This window comes from Callorhinchus milii, unplaced genomic scaffold, assembly GCF_018977255.1.
Source record: "Callorhinchus milii isolate IMCB2004 unplaced genomic scaffold, IMCB_Cmil_1.0 Scaffold9, whole genome shotgun sequence".
In the NCBI taxonomy this organism is placed as follows: domain Eukaryota; kingdom Metazoa; phylum Chordata; class Chondrichthyes; order Chimaeriformes; family Callorhinchidae; genus Callorhinchus; species Callorhinchus milii.
In genome coordinates, this window is record NW_024704750.1 from 7,549,736 (window position 1) to 7,566,191 (window position 16,456).

The 16,456-nt window shown below is 38.5% G+C and overlaps 2 protein-coding genes across 2 annotated transcripts in view; one reads left to right on the top strand and one right to left on the bottom strand.

Moving 5' to 3' along the window:
- Positions 1-3,478: 3,478 nt before the first annotated feature.
- On the top strand, positions 3,479-10,769 carry rtraf (RNA transcription, translation and transport factor). Its single transcript, XM_007888173.2, has 8 exons — positions 3,479-3,605; positions 5,258-5,382; positions 6,036-6,135; positions 7,285-7,362; positions 7,893-7,981; positions 9,023-9,091; positions 9,423-9,471; positions 10,386-10,769. Exons 1-8 carry the CDS (start codon positions 3,545-3,547, stop codon positions 10,538-10,540), a joined length of 726 nt encoding a protein of 241 aa, XP_007886364.1. The 5' UTR covers positions 3,479-3,544; the 3' UTR covers positions 10,541-10,769.
- nid2a (nidogen 2a (osteonidogen)) overlaps positions 10,764-16,456 on the bottom strand; it is a 30,984-nt gene continuing 25,291 nt past the window's right edge. Inside the window, 5 exon segments of the mRNA XM_042337956.1 lie at positions 10,764-13,729; positions 14,215-14,327; positions 14,960-15,083; positions 15,299-15,456; positions 15,933-16,104. Coding sequence (XP_042193890.1) covers positions 13,719-13,729; positions 14,215-14,327; positions 14,960-15,083; positions 15,299-15,456; positions 15,933-16,104 — 578 coding nt within the window. The 3' untranslated portion in view covers positions 10,764-13,718.

Consider the following 16,456-nt stretch of genomic DNA (forward strand, 5'->3'; position numbering starts at 1 on the left):
AGGTCAGAATTCTTGACAGACACAATGCTGGTTTGAATGTTTTAGAGCCTGCAGTATATTTAGCATGGAAACAGAAAGAGGCATCCAGTATTTCACGCATTTCATACATTTTTAGGATTTCTTGCCGGAAGAACACAAACACAGTATAACAAGCTATACTTTTGAACTGCTTTGAGGGCTCCAGCTGGAAAACGTGCCATCTGGTGGTGAACTAAACAATGAAAAGAGTCTTCCTGACCTTTTCAGACTTGAGTACAGTATTCTGTTTAAACATAAAAGATATTTAAAAAGTTAACAACTATTACATGTACTAAACATTAAACAGCTGCTGAAAGTGTAATTGTTCAGCCTTGTACTTTAAAACTAAATGGCTGAGCAACACAATTTCATGTAATAGAATTGGCACAGATAATATATTATTCCGTCTAATTTGGGATTTTGATTTATAATTAATGAACAGCCACAAAGGTAGTTTCTCTCCTTGATCTTTTTATGTTCCAACCTTTATAAACTCCATATTGTAAAGTCCCTAAGTAGCTTCTCAGTCTGTCTGTAAGCTTTTTCCTACAAATTGGCAACAGTGACATCAGAATTTGGAATAAATGCTTCTGGCTGTAAGAATACTAAGGAGAAAGAGAGTACAATGACTGAAGCATGCTGTATATTACGAAACGCCAGACTTTGAAACACCAGGGGTGAAATATAAAAATAAAAAAGTATAGCTATCCTACTGAGCTCAAAACTCAAACAACTTTACAATTGACCATGGTGGATTTTTTCTGTAGGTTAACAATTCTAACTTGTTATTACTTAAGCTTGAGGAACAGTCTGATGAATGGGTCATGCATCGATTCAGAGAAAACATTCAGCGTACAAAGACTGAACTGAGCAAAATTCTCCACGACTGGGCCCCATTTCTGGGCAATTGCCAATTTCCGTCACATACATTAGCAACCTGCCTCCATGCTCCCTTTCTTCTCCCCCACCCCACAAACATAAAAAAAGTATTTCTTTAATAAAATAAAGAAACAAAGTGGGAGGATGTTCAGATATTTAGTGAAAATACACAGCTCAATTGTTGTTGAGAAATAACTTTTTTACTAGCCCACAGTTGCCTTAGGAAGATAGACTAGTGGATTTTCTAAATGCCTTCTTCATCCTACATTTTAATAATTTATCAATACAGCCATTGTTAGATATATCAAGTGTCAAACTGGGCTTTGTTTCACTGGGCACTGCAGAGCTTCACAAATCCAGCAACCTACTCCATAGAACGAAGCTATGGAACATAATTTAAAATAATGCTTGGTAGAAAGGTTACTACCTTCTTACCAATTTAAGGGTGAGGGAAAAGTTTGGTATTAATCCAAATATTTAAAAAGTGTTATCTGAGCATTTAAAAGGAACTATCCTGAAGCAATTCAACAGGATGTAAAACTTTCCTGCCTGTATGAGGTTTTGATATTCATCTTACTATAAATCATGTGAAGTGCTTTTGAGATATCTCTCAATGTGAAAAGTATTTTATCAAAGGCAAGGATTAATATATTACTTAATTTCAAATCTATTATGTTGTACCGTTCATGAGGTAAAAATACTATAATTTGGTAATGATATAAAATGGGTGCAACGGTTTGCTGCATTCTTTTGAGTTTTGGTCCTGTAAGCAATGTAAGTGCCTGTTAAACCATTGTGTAGTGTGAGTTTAGATGAGTTGTACAAACAAATGTTCAGAGGAAAATAATTCCAATGATGACAATGTAATCCCATCTTCATAGCATATATATAAAAACATTCTAACTATACTGTATTTAGAATTAGTGCCAGAAGTTAAAAATAGGAATTGGTGGATATCTTAACAATCATGCAGAATATATTTGTTGCCCAACTACAGATGTTGTGGTTTATATCTTACAAGTCTTCCTTAATACTCAATATGCCCAAAATATCATAATCTCCACGAACACATGTTAGCTCTTTCCGACAACATGAACTTCTAGGAATTTAGGGAATAAATAAGTATGGTTGCTGTCCTTTACCCACCCTTATTCTTGTATTGTTCGTGCTTTATCTATTTCTGAACCGTGTAAGCTTTGATCAGTTGCAATAAAAAGCAAACACTTTACTGACACAATAAATAATTCAGTAAAATAACACAACTTGATGGATGGACTTGGCTAAAATACCTCAATAGATTAGTGAGGTGTGAACAGACCATTTCGGACTGTAACGTGACGGTTTGGCCCAAAGCTGGCCTGAGGTGCTGATTGCTTCGAAGCTATTTCCGCCAGAGATTCACAGTATTTCAGCTAGTCTTTAATTTCCAAAGGGCACTGGGATCTTTAACATCTACCTGAGCAGACAGATGGATTCTCGGCTTAACAACTCATCCGATGGACGGCACATCGAACAACGCTTTGGATGGAGTGTCAGCCTAGACTAGTGTGAGGAGTTCAGAGCCCTGATGTGGGGCTTCGAACCCACAGCGTTCTGACTTAGAGGGGAGAATGCTATCAACTGAGCCTAAACACATGGGAAAGAAAATCGATGCATGTCCACACACACCGGCAACACTGACAGGTTATGAGCACGTGCGAAGGGAGCAGTGTGCCACGTGTTGACAAGGTGGTCCAACCTTTTGGCTGCTGAGGGCCGGACGATGCCAGGTTTGAAAAATGCCCGGCGGTGGGGGGCCGCAGAAGCAATACTTTTGTGTTTCCCCTCCAGAAACATAACCCGTGAGAATCATGTGGCAATCCCACGTTCTATATTGTGTAACCGCACTATTACGTAGGCCTCACTCTATTTTATGTGGAGTCCTGTAGCTCAGTGGTTAGAGCATTCGCTTTGCAAGTGAGAGACCTGAGTTCAATTCCAGGCAGCGGGAAACCTTGGGCAAGTTTCCTTACTCCACACAGAGCCTAATAATAATCCCTCCAAAAAAAAAACAATAATAAATTGGTCATTTTCAATCCATGACGGTTTGTGGGGCATTGCTGTGCGCAATTGGCTGCCGCGTTCGCCCACAAATATACAGTCAATTCACTTGACAGTGTGTTCTGTGAAGCGCTTTGGGACGTCCTCCCGACGTGAAAAGCGCTCTATCGAATGCGAGGATTATTATTATTATTATTCTAGTGACAATTAAAACCTTGAATAGGCACGTACGTAAAAATCCATACACATCTGAAAACCGAAGTACGCTTTTAATAGCTCACGTGCCACGTGAATGGGTCCAAATGGTATCCATTCAAGTGGCAATGATACAGTGCGTGACATGGGGGAGGGGGCGGGGCGAGAGGAGTGTCAATCACGGGCGTGATGCGTCGCCCCGACGCGATGACGGCAACGCGTCGCCCCGACGCGATGACGGCACCGCGTGGCCCCGGCGTCACGCGACGGAGCGGCTCGGACTTACCGGCTGTGCTGACGGCGGCTCCGCGTTGCTTCCCTCACTCGCCCGACCACCCACCCGCCCCACCCCTCCCCCCCTTCCCCCCCCCTCACCCTCGGCACCGCACACGCCCAACCACCGCGAGCTATCATGTTCCGGAGGAAACTAACGGCTTTAGAGTATCATAATAGCAGCGCGTTTGACTGTAAAGGTACGGAAGGAGAGGAGAAGCGGCGGCGGCGGTGGTGGGGTTGTGGTTTCAGGCCGTGTTGGCACCGGTCGGTTTAGGCCCCAGTGTGGGGAGGGGAGGAGATGCTGCAGCAGCGTTGTGTGGGTCCAGCCAACACCCTGTCTGGAGGGGGTGGGGGGGCAGCTCTTTCATCCCTCATGTTATGCAGTCCCCCCCCCCCCCCCCCCCCACGTGCCTGTGAATCATTTGAGTTGTTAACGAACGCAAACAATGGCGATTGATAATGATCTTTGCATTTTGATATAATAGGAACCCAGGAAATGCCAAAACAGACCCCGAGGTCCATCCAGTTCGCCTTCCACCACCCTATCCCGGCAGTCCCCCCGCCTGCACGTGTCACCGCCTGAACTGCTCGAATGCTGTATCCCCAAGTATTGTTGCCTAAAAGAAATCTTAGCTGATTTGCATTTGAAATCACGAATACTTTCTGGCCCAGCGTCTCCCAAGAGGGACTGTTGCGTAGATTTAATGCGTGTTCAGCTGTATACCGCCTTTCATCTCAGGTGGTCATCTCACAGTGGTTTACAGAGTTGTCTCGGACACCTAAGCTTGGGATGGGGGCAGTTGACAAAGTTGGGGGAGGAAAGGTGACCAATAGTGCATTCAAACAGAAAGGTCTTAAGGAAAATAAGTAAATATTCTACAAATTTTCCCATATATACAGAATAATTCCAATAAAACATTAAGTCCCAAGTATTTTATCGTTGATCAATGTAAATGTAACTTTGAGCTCATAGTTTGTGCTGAGTGAGAGAGTGTTGGAGTTGCTATCCTTTGGATGGGATGTTTGAGTTGCCATCTGCCTATTCAGATGATTTCCAAGAGAAGCGAGTTTGTCCTAGTGCCCTAGCCAACAACTTCCAAGTAAAATTGGTTATTCACTTTATGGCTGTTTGTGGGACATTGCTGTGCACAAATTGGTTGCTGCTGTCGCCTACAAATTCATAGCCCTACCACTTTACAGTGAAACCATGTGAAGTACTTTGAGGCATTTTGACAATGTGATGAAGCATTATATCAAATGCAAGAATTATTCATCTCTTCTCGCTCAGCTGTAAATCTTCACTAAAAGTAAACATTATCAACATATGAAGTGGTTGTATTGCAAAACTACAATACAAATAATGGTTATTGATATTTTAATGAGTTACTTTTGCTAGTGACATTAACTTTAAATTTGTTTTTGTTTCTTTGGATTCTCAATGCTGAAACTAGTAGTCTCACCTTAACATTATTTACGAGCATAATTGATTTATTTTGATTTATTTTCTTAATGTGAGAATGGTACTTGTTTTCTGTAATTCTGGATATGTTGGCCACAATGTATTTTTAACCTCTAACTAGCTTGTTGTTTCAGGTCCAGGGAGTGCTGGGAGGTCAGAATTGTTGTCAGATGAGAGCTCTTGGGAATAGGTGTATTCAAAAAAAGAAAGCAATTTATCCTGATGTTCTGGACAACTATTTTCCACATTAGTTGCCCTCACAGACAGTGACTACACTTGACAGACACTTTACCTGTGATGCGCTTTGAGACACTGATATCATGAGGTGCAATAAAAATTCAAAAATTTACTGAGGTTAACTGTTCGTCCTTCCTTCCTTCCTTCCTTCAGATGACATGGAATTTAAAAATGTAATTGTCTGGCTTGAAGATCAGAAGATAAGACATTATAAGATTGAAGAGAGAACCAATCTAAGAAATATACACAGTCTTGAATGGCCAAAATACTTTGCGAAGGTGAGCACTGCTTTGGAGAGAGAAGTTTGTGTTAAATATCTGTGTTTCTTCAAAAATCATCCAGTTTGTTGATGTGATATGTTTAGCAATGATTGGAGTCATCACCATTTCATACTCCATTATAGAGATGTAAATGGATTTGAGTGCAACTGATAGTGATTTCAGATTCCAAGATTGATATGTGAAATGTCGCAGAACTGATTTAGTGTTTATCTTGTAATGTAACCAGCTGCTGAGAGGTGTGTAATCGACAGTGGTTGGAATAAAGCTTTTCTTTTGCATCTTATAAATACTTATTGAGCACTGAACTTATAGCCATATGTCTTGACAAGTGAATTTGTCCTTTAAATTGGTGTGTAGACCTATGTCATTTTCAATTTATGTATAATAATATATAAAGTTATTACCACTACAATTTTAATTGTCAAAGTTGAATGGCATTATATATATATACATATTTATTTACAGGCTGACATTTCTGAATTATTTGGTAATCCACAATATCCATTTCGAAGTTTCAGGCACTATTGTAAATTTACTGTCCTATTTAAAATCAAAATGCAACCTTGATTTAGCTGACACTCTGTAGTGCTATTGAATTGCTGGTGATCTTCCAAGTTTAAAATTCAATTTTATGTGATATTTTATTTCAGTACCTCGCAGATGTAGCATGCCCATTCAAGGCTGAAGAAAAGCAGGAAAGTGTTGACTGGCTTCTGGGCTTGGCTGTGAGACTTGAATATTCAGATAATGGTATGTATTTTCTTCTACCACTTATTAAATATTGCTGATTATTTGTAATGTCCACAAAGGATAGAAACTAACCTTTAGACCTACTTGAATTGTGCGCTTTCTGTAGGAATTGTTTTACGACTGGTGTTCAATTCCTGTGTGTCAGCCTGGCTCAGTTGGTAGCACTCCAGCCACTAAGACAGAAGGTATATGTTCAAGGTCCACATTGGGACTTGAATTCATATAGACTATGCTGATACTCCAATTGCAGTGCGAGGTGTGTGCGGCATTGTCACAGGTCCCGTCCTTCAAATAAAACATTGAGGCAACAAAGTCGATAGCTGAAAGTAGAGACTTGAATTATGAGAAGAGGCTACAGAAACTGGGATATTCACATTGAGCAATCCAGCTTTTTCTTGCTGCTAATTCCCAATTCTGTCAATATCCTATGATGGTGCTGGTTATTGGTATCTGAGTTAATCCACAATTAACAACCAGAGAGAGCCTCTGACTGTTCATGATCTGAGTAAGTTGACTACAGTGTTCCAGTAAGTATATAGAACTGTGAGTTATCAAAGGTAATAATATTCCTTCCATTTGATATAACGCCTTTCACATTGGGAGGATGTCTCAAAGCAATTTAAAGGATTTATGGAAAAGTGATGGTGTATTTATAGGCAAATGCAACAGATGATTTTCTTCACACAGACAGAATGTGGACTTACTACCACAAGGAGGAGTTGAGGCGAACATTATAGATGCATATAAGGGGAAGTTTCTGTGCTGTATATTCTATGTAATTCTATGTAATAGATACTTGAAAAAGAGAAATTTAAGTCTATGGGTTAAGAGTGGGCGAGTGGGACTAGTTAGGGTAAGAGCGGGGGAGAAGGACTACTTGAGGTAAGAGCAGGGGAGTGGGACTAGTTGGGATAAGAGCGGGGGGAATGGCACTAGTTCCAAAGAGCTAGCACAGGCACGATGGGCCGAATGGCCTCCTTCTGTGCTGTAAGATTCTATGAAATGATTTGCGCAATAGCAATACCCTACAACTATCCGTGAAGTGATTGGCCAATTTTTATTTAAGTTGATATCTTTTTGATTTTATAGACATAGTTAAACTTGTTGCATATGTAGTGAATCATTTTGAATCCTTTTCCTCCCCCACAGTGGATAAATACAAGAATTGTACTGCAGCCAGTGTAAAAATTGCTCCAAAAGGTACAGATCCGCTTGTTAATTTGGATGGTAAGTGTTGAATTATTCCCTAAATGAGTAGGATATTTACCAAAGGACAGCTTATCTTAAGAGTAATGAGATGGTTAGTCACTTGGCCAAGTCTAGAGTAACTTAAGCTGCATATACGTGGTACACAATCCTATTTTAAGATGTGCTGTAGGCAATTTAACATTTATTGCAGCAACTCTTGCTTTGTTAATTCTGGTATAATCGACACAAAGCTAGAAGCTCAGTGTGCAAAATAAAAATTGTGAGTTTTGCTGAAATTTGTAGTACTTGCACATTGCATTGTCTTAGCCATACTTGTCAGAGCTAAATTTCTGAATTGCAAGAGAAGCAGACTGCCTGAAGAGGGTGCTATGTGCAAACATTATATGCACAGCGTTAAGATTGTGCCTCATTCCTTATGTAGTTTTTTTCAAACACGACTGTCTTTCAATTGTAGGTTTTTCAGTTGTGCTAGTGGGCTGATCAGTAAATGGAAGATTCTTTTGTTTTTTCTGTTCATCTACAAAACTTCAGCTATTTCTCTCTTATAGCTAACAATCCTGACTTTAAAGCTGGTGTAATGGCATTGGCCAACCTTTTACAAATCCAGCGCCATGATGACTATATGGTAATGTTGAAGGTATGTATTGGAATTAGGGATATTATACTGTGAGGTTTTAGTAATTTGAATAAAACAGTTCAGATTGTATATCATCGTATATCCTACTGGTGAGGAATTATTTTAACAAAAGATATGTATTAACACTTATAATAATCCTTGCATTTGACATACCATTTATCACGTTTTTCAGACATCTCAAAGCACCTCACAGAATATACTCTAAAGTGAAATGACTGTATATTTTGTGGGTGAAATTTCCTAAGATACACTTTCTAAGATACATATCAATACATTTGATCAATATACTTTATATGTAAATTGATATATTTATCTAATTAAGTTGCACTTTTGCTTTATTACTTGTACATCCATTTCTATCACTATTTACGAATTTACTGCAGTTAGAAATGTATTTTTGTGACTTTGACGATTGTAAGCCTTTCTAAAAGTCTGAGCGTAGCTTCACTCTCACAGCCTAGAGGGTAAAATTCTCACCTGATGTGGCATTAACCTACGTAGATCAAAAGGTCATAGGTTCAGTTCCTGGTCTCTGCTGAGTTATCTGATCTCAACCAAGATAGATGTTAAAGCACTATATTTGGCCTTTGTGCCCCTGGGCTTGGGAGGGGGAAATCAGTCATGGTTCCTGCACCTTCTTGCTAACCAGTGTGACCACTGCTAGAGGCAGCATGTGTCGATACCAGATGAAAATAAGGTAATGCTTTCTCCCTCTTCCCTTACAAAAATACCTTGTTTTACTTTTTCAAACACGATTATATTCACCAAAACAGAATCACTACACTTTGCAGTGTATCCAGTGAAGCATTTTGGGACATCCTCCCAATGCGAACGGCACTTTGGCTTCTGTCATGAAAGAAATTGGTGCAACCGATTCCTTGTTTTAATCCTAAATTATTAATTTTAAGCAAATGATATGACGTTAATTTTGTCACTCTACCCAAAACTTTCTTAGTTAGATTACAGCTGAACTGTAACCTGTCTATTCTCAAATGAGGTTTTCTCTTTCGGCCCCTTGACACGTTTTTAATTTGGTTTCAGGCGATTCGTATTTTGGTACAAGAACGTTTAAGTCAAGACGCCATTGCGAAGTCAAACCGGTCAAAGGAGGTAAAACCATATTTCCAATATCTGTTCTGAGCCAAGATTCATAATATTCTTTTGTTTCAAGTTTTATTCAGCATCATGAATACAATTAAATGAATGCGGTGAATCTTGCTGACTGAAAACTTGAATGTGTGTAACTATTTGTGTGTTTTCAAGGGTTTAAATATATGGCATTGTTTAACTGGCTTTTGGAATACCAATGCACTTTTTTCACCATGGAAGTTTTGATAAAATGGTGTTTACAATGTTTAATGTAACTCTGAGATCAATATTTTCAAGTCTTTAAAACAGAAATTTTATTTGTCAGTGTCTTTATTGCACCCTTGTTTTTCAGGGTTTAACTGTGTCCTTAGAAAAACATTTTCTTGGCTTTGATACTGGAGGTAAGCAACATTTATCATTAGTGGGATTGACCCCTAATTATAGTTTGTGAACATGTAGAAACTTAAATAGAGTAAATCACTCTCCCAGCCAGCTGTTACTGCTTGTTGTAACACAATTAAGGGGTTCTGTGATGTCAATCTGCAAGACAAGACTGAACTTCATGAAGTTATTGGAACCTTGAGATTGGATTACAGCAAACTGCAAGAACATATTAGAGCCTTGAGAATAGGCTGTGGCATTGCACAATCTACTTGTGCACGCAAGACTGAATACCTTTTGAGAAATTTCAGGTTAATTTTTTCTGTTTCTATTAAGTTTAGCTATTCATGGTTAAATTTGCTGATTCAAATGTGGGTCAAGTCTTGCCATCTATTATGTCAGCTCTCTCTGGGATAGATGTAAGCAAATTGTATTTCCTACCAACCTGCCTGCCCCCTCCTCTCAGCGGGCTCCGGCCTGCTTCACGTCCCCTGCCTTGCCTACCCCACCGCCTTCAGCCACTCTGCCCCCACCCTCTGGAACTCCATCCCGCAGTCCCTCCGCCTTGCCCCCTCCCTTCCCTGTTTCAAGACCCGTCTCAAGACTTTCCTCTTTGACCATGCCTTCGATCACCCTCCTTCCCCCCCCCACTGCCCTCCACCCTCCCCGACCTGCAGCTCGGGTCCAAAACAACAATTGTCCAGCGGCTTGGGACATCCTCCCACTGTGAAAGGCGCTATACAAATGTAATTTTATATTGTATTGTATTGCCTTTTCCATTTACGATATCAAGCTAGTTAGATATATTTTTGAGAGACAACTCATTTTCATTGTCTAGGTAGTAAACTACTTTGAATTTCAGCATATTAATGTACATGACACATCTATGGTAGTTGTAATATTTTCTGATGATCATATGGTGTGTTGTTGATAGATGCCACCTTGAATGAGGCTGCAACAATTCTGCGGTTGCTGCACATAGAGGAGTTACGAGACCTACAAACCAAGATTAATGAAGCCATCGTAGCTGTCCAGTCAATAATAGCTGATCCCAAAACAGATCACAGGCTGGGAAAAGTTGGAAGATAATCAACAGATGGAAATAGTTCACCATTTGTATAGCCTTTACAGTTTTTTTTTCTTTGAGATGTGAAAGGAGATGAATTGTATTGACCTGGATAATTAAATTCAACTGACATGAATGTGATAAATTTTTCAATAAAATTGATCCACTGTTAAATTAACTAATGAAATAAAAAAGTAAGTTTGTTTTAAGCATTATTAAATTGGAACAAAGCACAACAATGTGTGGTTACAAGAGTATTGTGTTTCATTAGACACTTCTAAGGTGTCATACAGTATTTTGTACAATGAATCTGACAGCAAAAGTATATAATTAACATTTGTTACATGACAATTTTACAATTTAAATTGGACAGCAAGGAAAAACTTTACATGGATTAACGCAACAATTTTTCATAAATGAAATAATATTCAAATACAAAATGACCATTACAAATACTCAATGAAATGCATTACTGTACATAAATCAGAGATTACAGTTGGCCAACAATTAACGGTGTAAGCTAAATGTTAGAAAAAGGATAACAATACTGTATAGATTATTGAATCATACCATTGGAAAATCCCACATTTTAATTTGCAAAGACATTCACAAACTGAACTTGAGTGAGGATACCATTATGGGTTCATGTGCTGTTGGTACCACTTGAAAATGAAACAGTTTAGATCAGAAATATAATAATCTCAAAAGAGCCTAACATTGTATACTGTTTAAATCTAATAGAGAGGCCTTTTACCTTTACCACCTCCAAGAGTATGTCCATGTTCCTAGTTACAGGGGGAAGGTTGTGACATTTCCTAAATGTTATACTGGGAAGTATTTGAAGCGTAGCTGGTCTTCATCCACTTGTAACCTTAAATTATGCTTCAAAAATACTAATTACAGGCAGTCTAAGATGAAACGTTTTGTGTAATGCTCCTTTGTGTGACATGAATAGAGATTGCTGCCCATGACTCAGTTTTTCATGCTTGTGGTTGCCAAATTGGAACCGAATGATGTCAGAGTATGCTATACCAGAAGGGGAGCGCAATAGAAAAGGCACTGAAATATTAGTTTTACCGTTGTCTTTCACAGCACTTGAGTATTAAGTGATACAATTATTTACATGTTTGGAATCTAGAATTCTGAAAATGACATTTAGATTTTCAGTTAATCAGTTCCATATTTCTGGGATCTGAGAATATGTGGATTGACTGCTTTCTGTTGTCCTATTTTATAGATTAGTTCAATTTTTTTTCCCCTATTGACAGTTCTTAACCACATAGAATGTCTATTTTAATCATTCATATTTAAAATTCAATATGCTACACCTAGGCATTCTGCAGGCCGTAAGATAAATGCTTCAGTTTAGTAGGAGTGAACTTTTTACACCGATACTTGTTATTAAGAGCAAGCGTGAAACAATTGAAACTCAATTTCTTACCTCCCCTGTTTATCGAGTGCTTGCTACGAGATTTTAGAATCCTTACAGATATACAGGCTGAAAACACCACTGGTCAGAAGTTCAGTAAGCAATCTGTTCTTGCAGGTGGAGAATTATCAAGAGATAAAACGGTTGTATAATGCATTGTAGCCATTTGGTTACATTTGCTATAACTTTATGTAGTTCAATAATATCTATCTAAAGTACTGTAACCAGTATTAAATAAATCTACTCATTATTTCAGCATACCTGACATTTTTTAGCCTATTTAGGCACTTTTAAAGAAAAATATGAAGGATCTATTGAGTCCGTATAACAGCACCTTTGCAACAATTAGAAAATGTTTTTTTGCGGCTTCCCTGATGGTTTAGTGGGTAAAAGTAATGCACAGTGTCTCTTGTCAGGCCTTGTGATATGCAGCTGTAAAATTGCATCCCTGGTTTGTACTATTAGCCAATTTCAGCCTAAATGCCAATGGACTCATGTTGCCCCTGAACGATTTTTGAATCACGTGTGTGAAGAGCCATTTGGGCAAGGTAGCTTGTGAAACAGTACCCCAATTTTATCTGGAGGATTTAGAAGGGCAGAGAATATTAAAATCATGCTGGTGCCCGAATGCTTTACATACCACAAGATTAATTTCACATTTCTGAAACTGAACATAAGGGAACCTTGTTACGAGCTTGGTCGACAGTCTCAGCAGCCACGATACAAATACGTTGTGAAAAATAGCTGAATTCTACATTGTCAGGTCAGCGCTGACATCACTTCTATCACACTGTGCTCTTATAAGTAGGAAACATTACTCTCTTGCAGTGCCTAGAATGTGACCTTGTCTTTGGTCTATCCCATTGATAACTAATCTCAGAATTCAAAACTATTCTCAAAGGGTGAAAAATAAATCACCATTGTAAACTTGCTGTTACAATATAATGTATAGGTCTTTAATAGATAATAGGTTTTTAATAATTAAAATTGATATTATAGCTGATCCCTGTTACTCCACGTAGGATCCCAGCTGAATTTGGTCAACAGGGAACTGACTATTCAAACCTAAAAATTCAAGTTCTTTCCATAAGGTCAAATTTCCTATGGATTTCTATTATTGGAACAGAATGAATCTCTACCAGTACTGTTTTAAGATATAATATTTTGCAGTTGAACAGTAACACTTTTGGTAACAAATCTATTGTGTGGTTTTTGTACTTTTGAAAGAGGCTTATTGGTGTGCAACGTAAAATCAGTATTAAATGGAATGATTCCTCCTGTAAATTGAGGCGGTGAAGATGTGAGGAAGTGGTTGTTTTGATTTTTTTATAAAAATCTTTCAGAAATCTTGCCATTTTTCCCTATTGAAGTTATATCATAATATGTTGGTTTCTCCCACTGCAACGATAACCTTCTGTGGGCCCCCCACAGAGATAGTTCCTAGCTTTAATCCTTAAGATTTGTTTTCAGAATTGAAGGGACTACATTATCTAAAATACAAGGACAGTACAGTATTGGGGGGAGGGGAGTGGAAAGGTAATGAGGTATACAAAATCTTCCAAAAGTAGAGTTACAATAACATATGTAACTCATTTTAAAAGCTGGTAAATGTTCTGTTTACTTCCCTGCTGAATTAATGATAATTATATGGAAAGTTTTTTGGGGTGGGGGGGAGATATACACATCAGTCTGTCTGCAACACTCTGCTCTGGACAGGAATATCCTCTTCCTCCAGATGTAACGGGCACCCAATAGTTGTTACCAGCAGAGTATTATTTTCTTCCTGCCAGAAGGGAGGGAAAATGTTATTCAGAAAATCATGGAGCACCGTGATTAAAGGAGTACACACTTAAACATTTTTGGAAGTCACCAATTTAAATCAACACTTAACTTATTGCACTCGATAACAGTTTTAGATGTCTGAAAACATTTTTAGAGGATGACAAGTTACATGAAGCATCAACCCCTTATTATGTTGCAATAAATTAGGCTTTAGGAGAATGAAATGCAGCTTGTGCAGTTGGTGAATCATGGCCTTGACATACAATCATGGATGCTGGGATGTTGCTGGAAACAGTGCCTTTACAGAATGAGTTGTGGCACTTTCTATCTATGATGAGAGGATACCTGGATGAAATAACAGATTCAACTGTGTTACACTATACAATGGGGCATTCTGGAGAGGTGGGAGGAAGTGAAAGTGGAGGCCTAGTATTTTTTACGTGCATAAGATGCTATTTTCCAACAAGAGACTTCAAGGCTCCTTACCATGTGGACAACTAGGGTAGGCCACAGTTATTCCATACAGGTGCGATCGTTGATCTGGTAGGAACTCGTCAGTAGTCTGGCCGTTAGCTTTATTTACAACAATAACCCCATCTCTGCAAAGGAAGACAAATTGGAGTTACATGAGAACTCGGTTTTCCTTCTGGTTTATCTGCCACTTGTAGCTGACGTGTACTCCGTACCACTAATACATTAGAATATTCTCACAAGAGGATTCAGGGCAGAGATCATTACTGGAGGTCTATTGAAAATAATCCACAGATTACAAGGAAATCTAAATCCAGTATATTTAGAGACTTGTATTCCATCAGACATATATTCAGCCTTTTAAATGGTTCTCAAAAGCCCAAATGCGTAGGTTAAATTATTTGATCTATTATATTCAGCATCAACGTACTACAGTATAATACTTCAATTTGGTTGTATGCTTTATCGTGGCAAAATGTCCCAACTGAGCCCTGATTTAGGAGTTATTTTAAAATCTGAGTAAGTTTATGTAGGCAAACGCAGCAGCTAATCTTTGTCAGAATCTTTCCACAAACAACAATCTGATGAGTTACTGATTCAACTATTTTAATTAATACGGATGAGGCTAGAACACAGGGCAAACTCCCGGTTCTTCTTTGAAATACAGTAGTGCAATGGAATCTTTTAATGTCCACAGGCAGATGGGACTTTGGTTTAGCATACATTTAAATGAACAGCTCCATCAAAGTTTCATTCTTACCTTCTCCAGTCTGTGTAGTAGAAGTGGTTTGAATAGGCAACAATACTAAAGGGGTAATTTAGGCCAAGCTGTACCACATGTCTTCCTGTGCCATCTGGAAATATGCACTCCAGGTTTTTTGTTCCTTTTGATCCCAGTCGCCAATAAAATCGAACATATTGAGATAAGTGTTAGTAATCTGGGACACATATCACAAGCAGGATTCTTCACTCCCATTTATTTTTAAACCTTCAAAGTCTTTTAAATCGTAATTTAAATTTCATTGCAATATCTGCCAGTTTTGACGATTTTTGAAATCTATAGATTCTGTTTCAAAAATACTTATCTTATGAAACGTACCAGCATCAGCCCAACACAGTTGTAAGGAGAAAGGGTCAAAAGTCAACCCATTGGGCAATCCAATGTCATCTTTAACCAAGACCCTTCTATTAGTTCCATCTATGTAAGAAGTCTCAATTTTAGGAGCTTCGCGATTCCAGTCTGTCCAGTAAAGGTTGCTGCAGGGAAAGAATAGGGTAAGAATTAAAACAATGTTCCAGTATCTAATCTGAAGTAACAACAGCCTGTCATTTAGCTTTTACAGAGCAGCCCATTATCTTTTGAGGTGATCTTAAAAGGAAACATTCGCAAGCCCCAGGCTTATTTCAATTCGAGTGGAACCTGGTGGCTTGGAGTGCATTCTACCCAAAACAATTTAGCACAATGTGAATTCCCCCAACCTTTTAACAATGCAAATAGCAGAAAGTTCAACCATAAAGTCTGGTACCAACATCTGTACAAGATCTCCAATAGCACTTAATTTCAATTGGTGTCATATGTTGAGAAAATCCTGCTATTCATTTGCCAACAACAAAAACTCTATAATTGTACCATCAACTAAACAAAAAACATATTTTTGGGAAGAAAACAACTCTTTACAATCTTCTATTTGACAGAACTCTGAGGAGAAATTAAAATATGCATGTCAACACACCCACTGAGAGAATCCACCACTATTGCTCTGGGGTTCACCAGATCAGTATCAAAGAGAACCCGTCGATGAGTGCCATCCACCTTTGCAACTTCTATTTTATCTGATCCGCTGTCAGTCCAGAACATGAGTCTGCGGAGGTAGTCTATGGTCAGCCCTTCAGGACTAGTCAGTCCTAAAGCAGAAAGAACGCAAGTGATGAGAAAAGGCCATTTAGCTAATGCAGTGCTTGGTGATTACCCGGTGAGGGCACAATAGAAATGCAAGTTGTTCTTGAATCAATCTCTAGTATATTAGTTCTGGCATCCGGGACATCTGATTGCATTTGGAATATCTTCCAATAGTTTTGCTTCTATTATTCTGGTTCAAAGATTGTAAACCATTACTAACGCGGATATAGTTCTAAACTTGCTTTTTGTTTCCTGTTTGTATCCTCTGGTCCTATGCACTTGGCGAATTTTGAAACAATAATCTAGATTTACCTCTTCTGTACAATTGCATATATTGTACTTCACTAAATCCAGCTG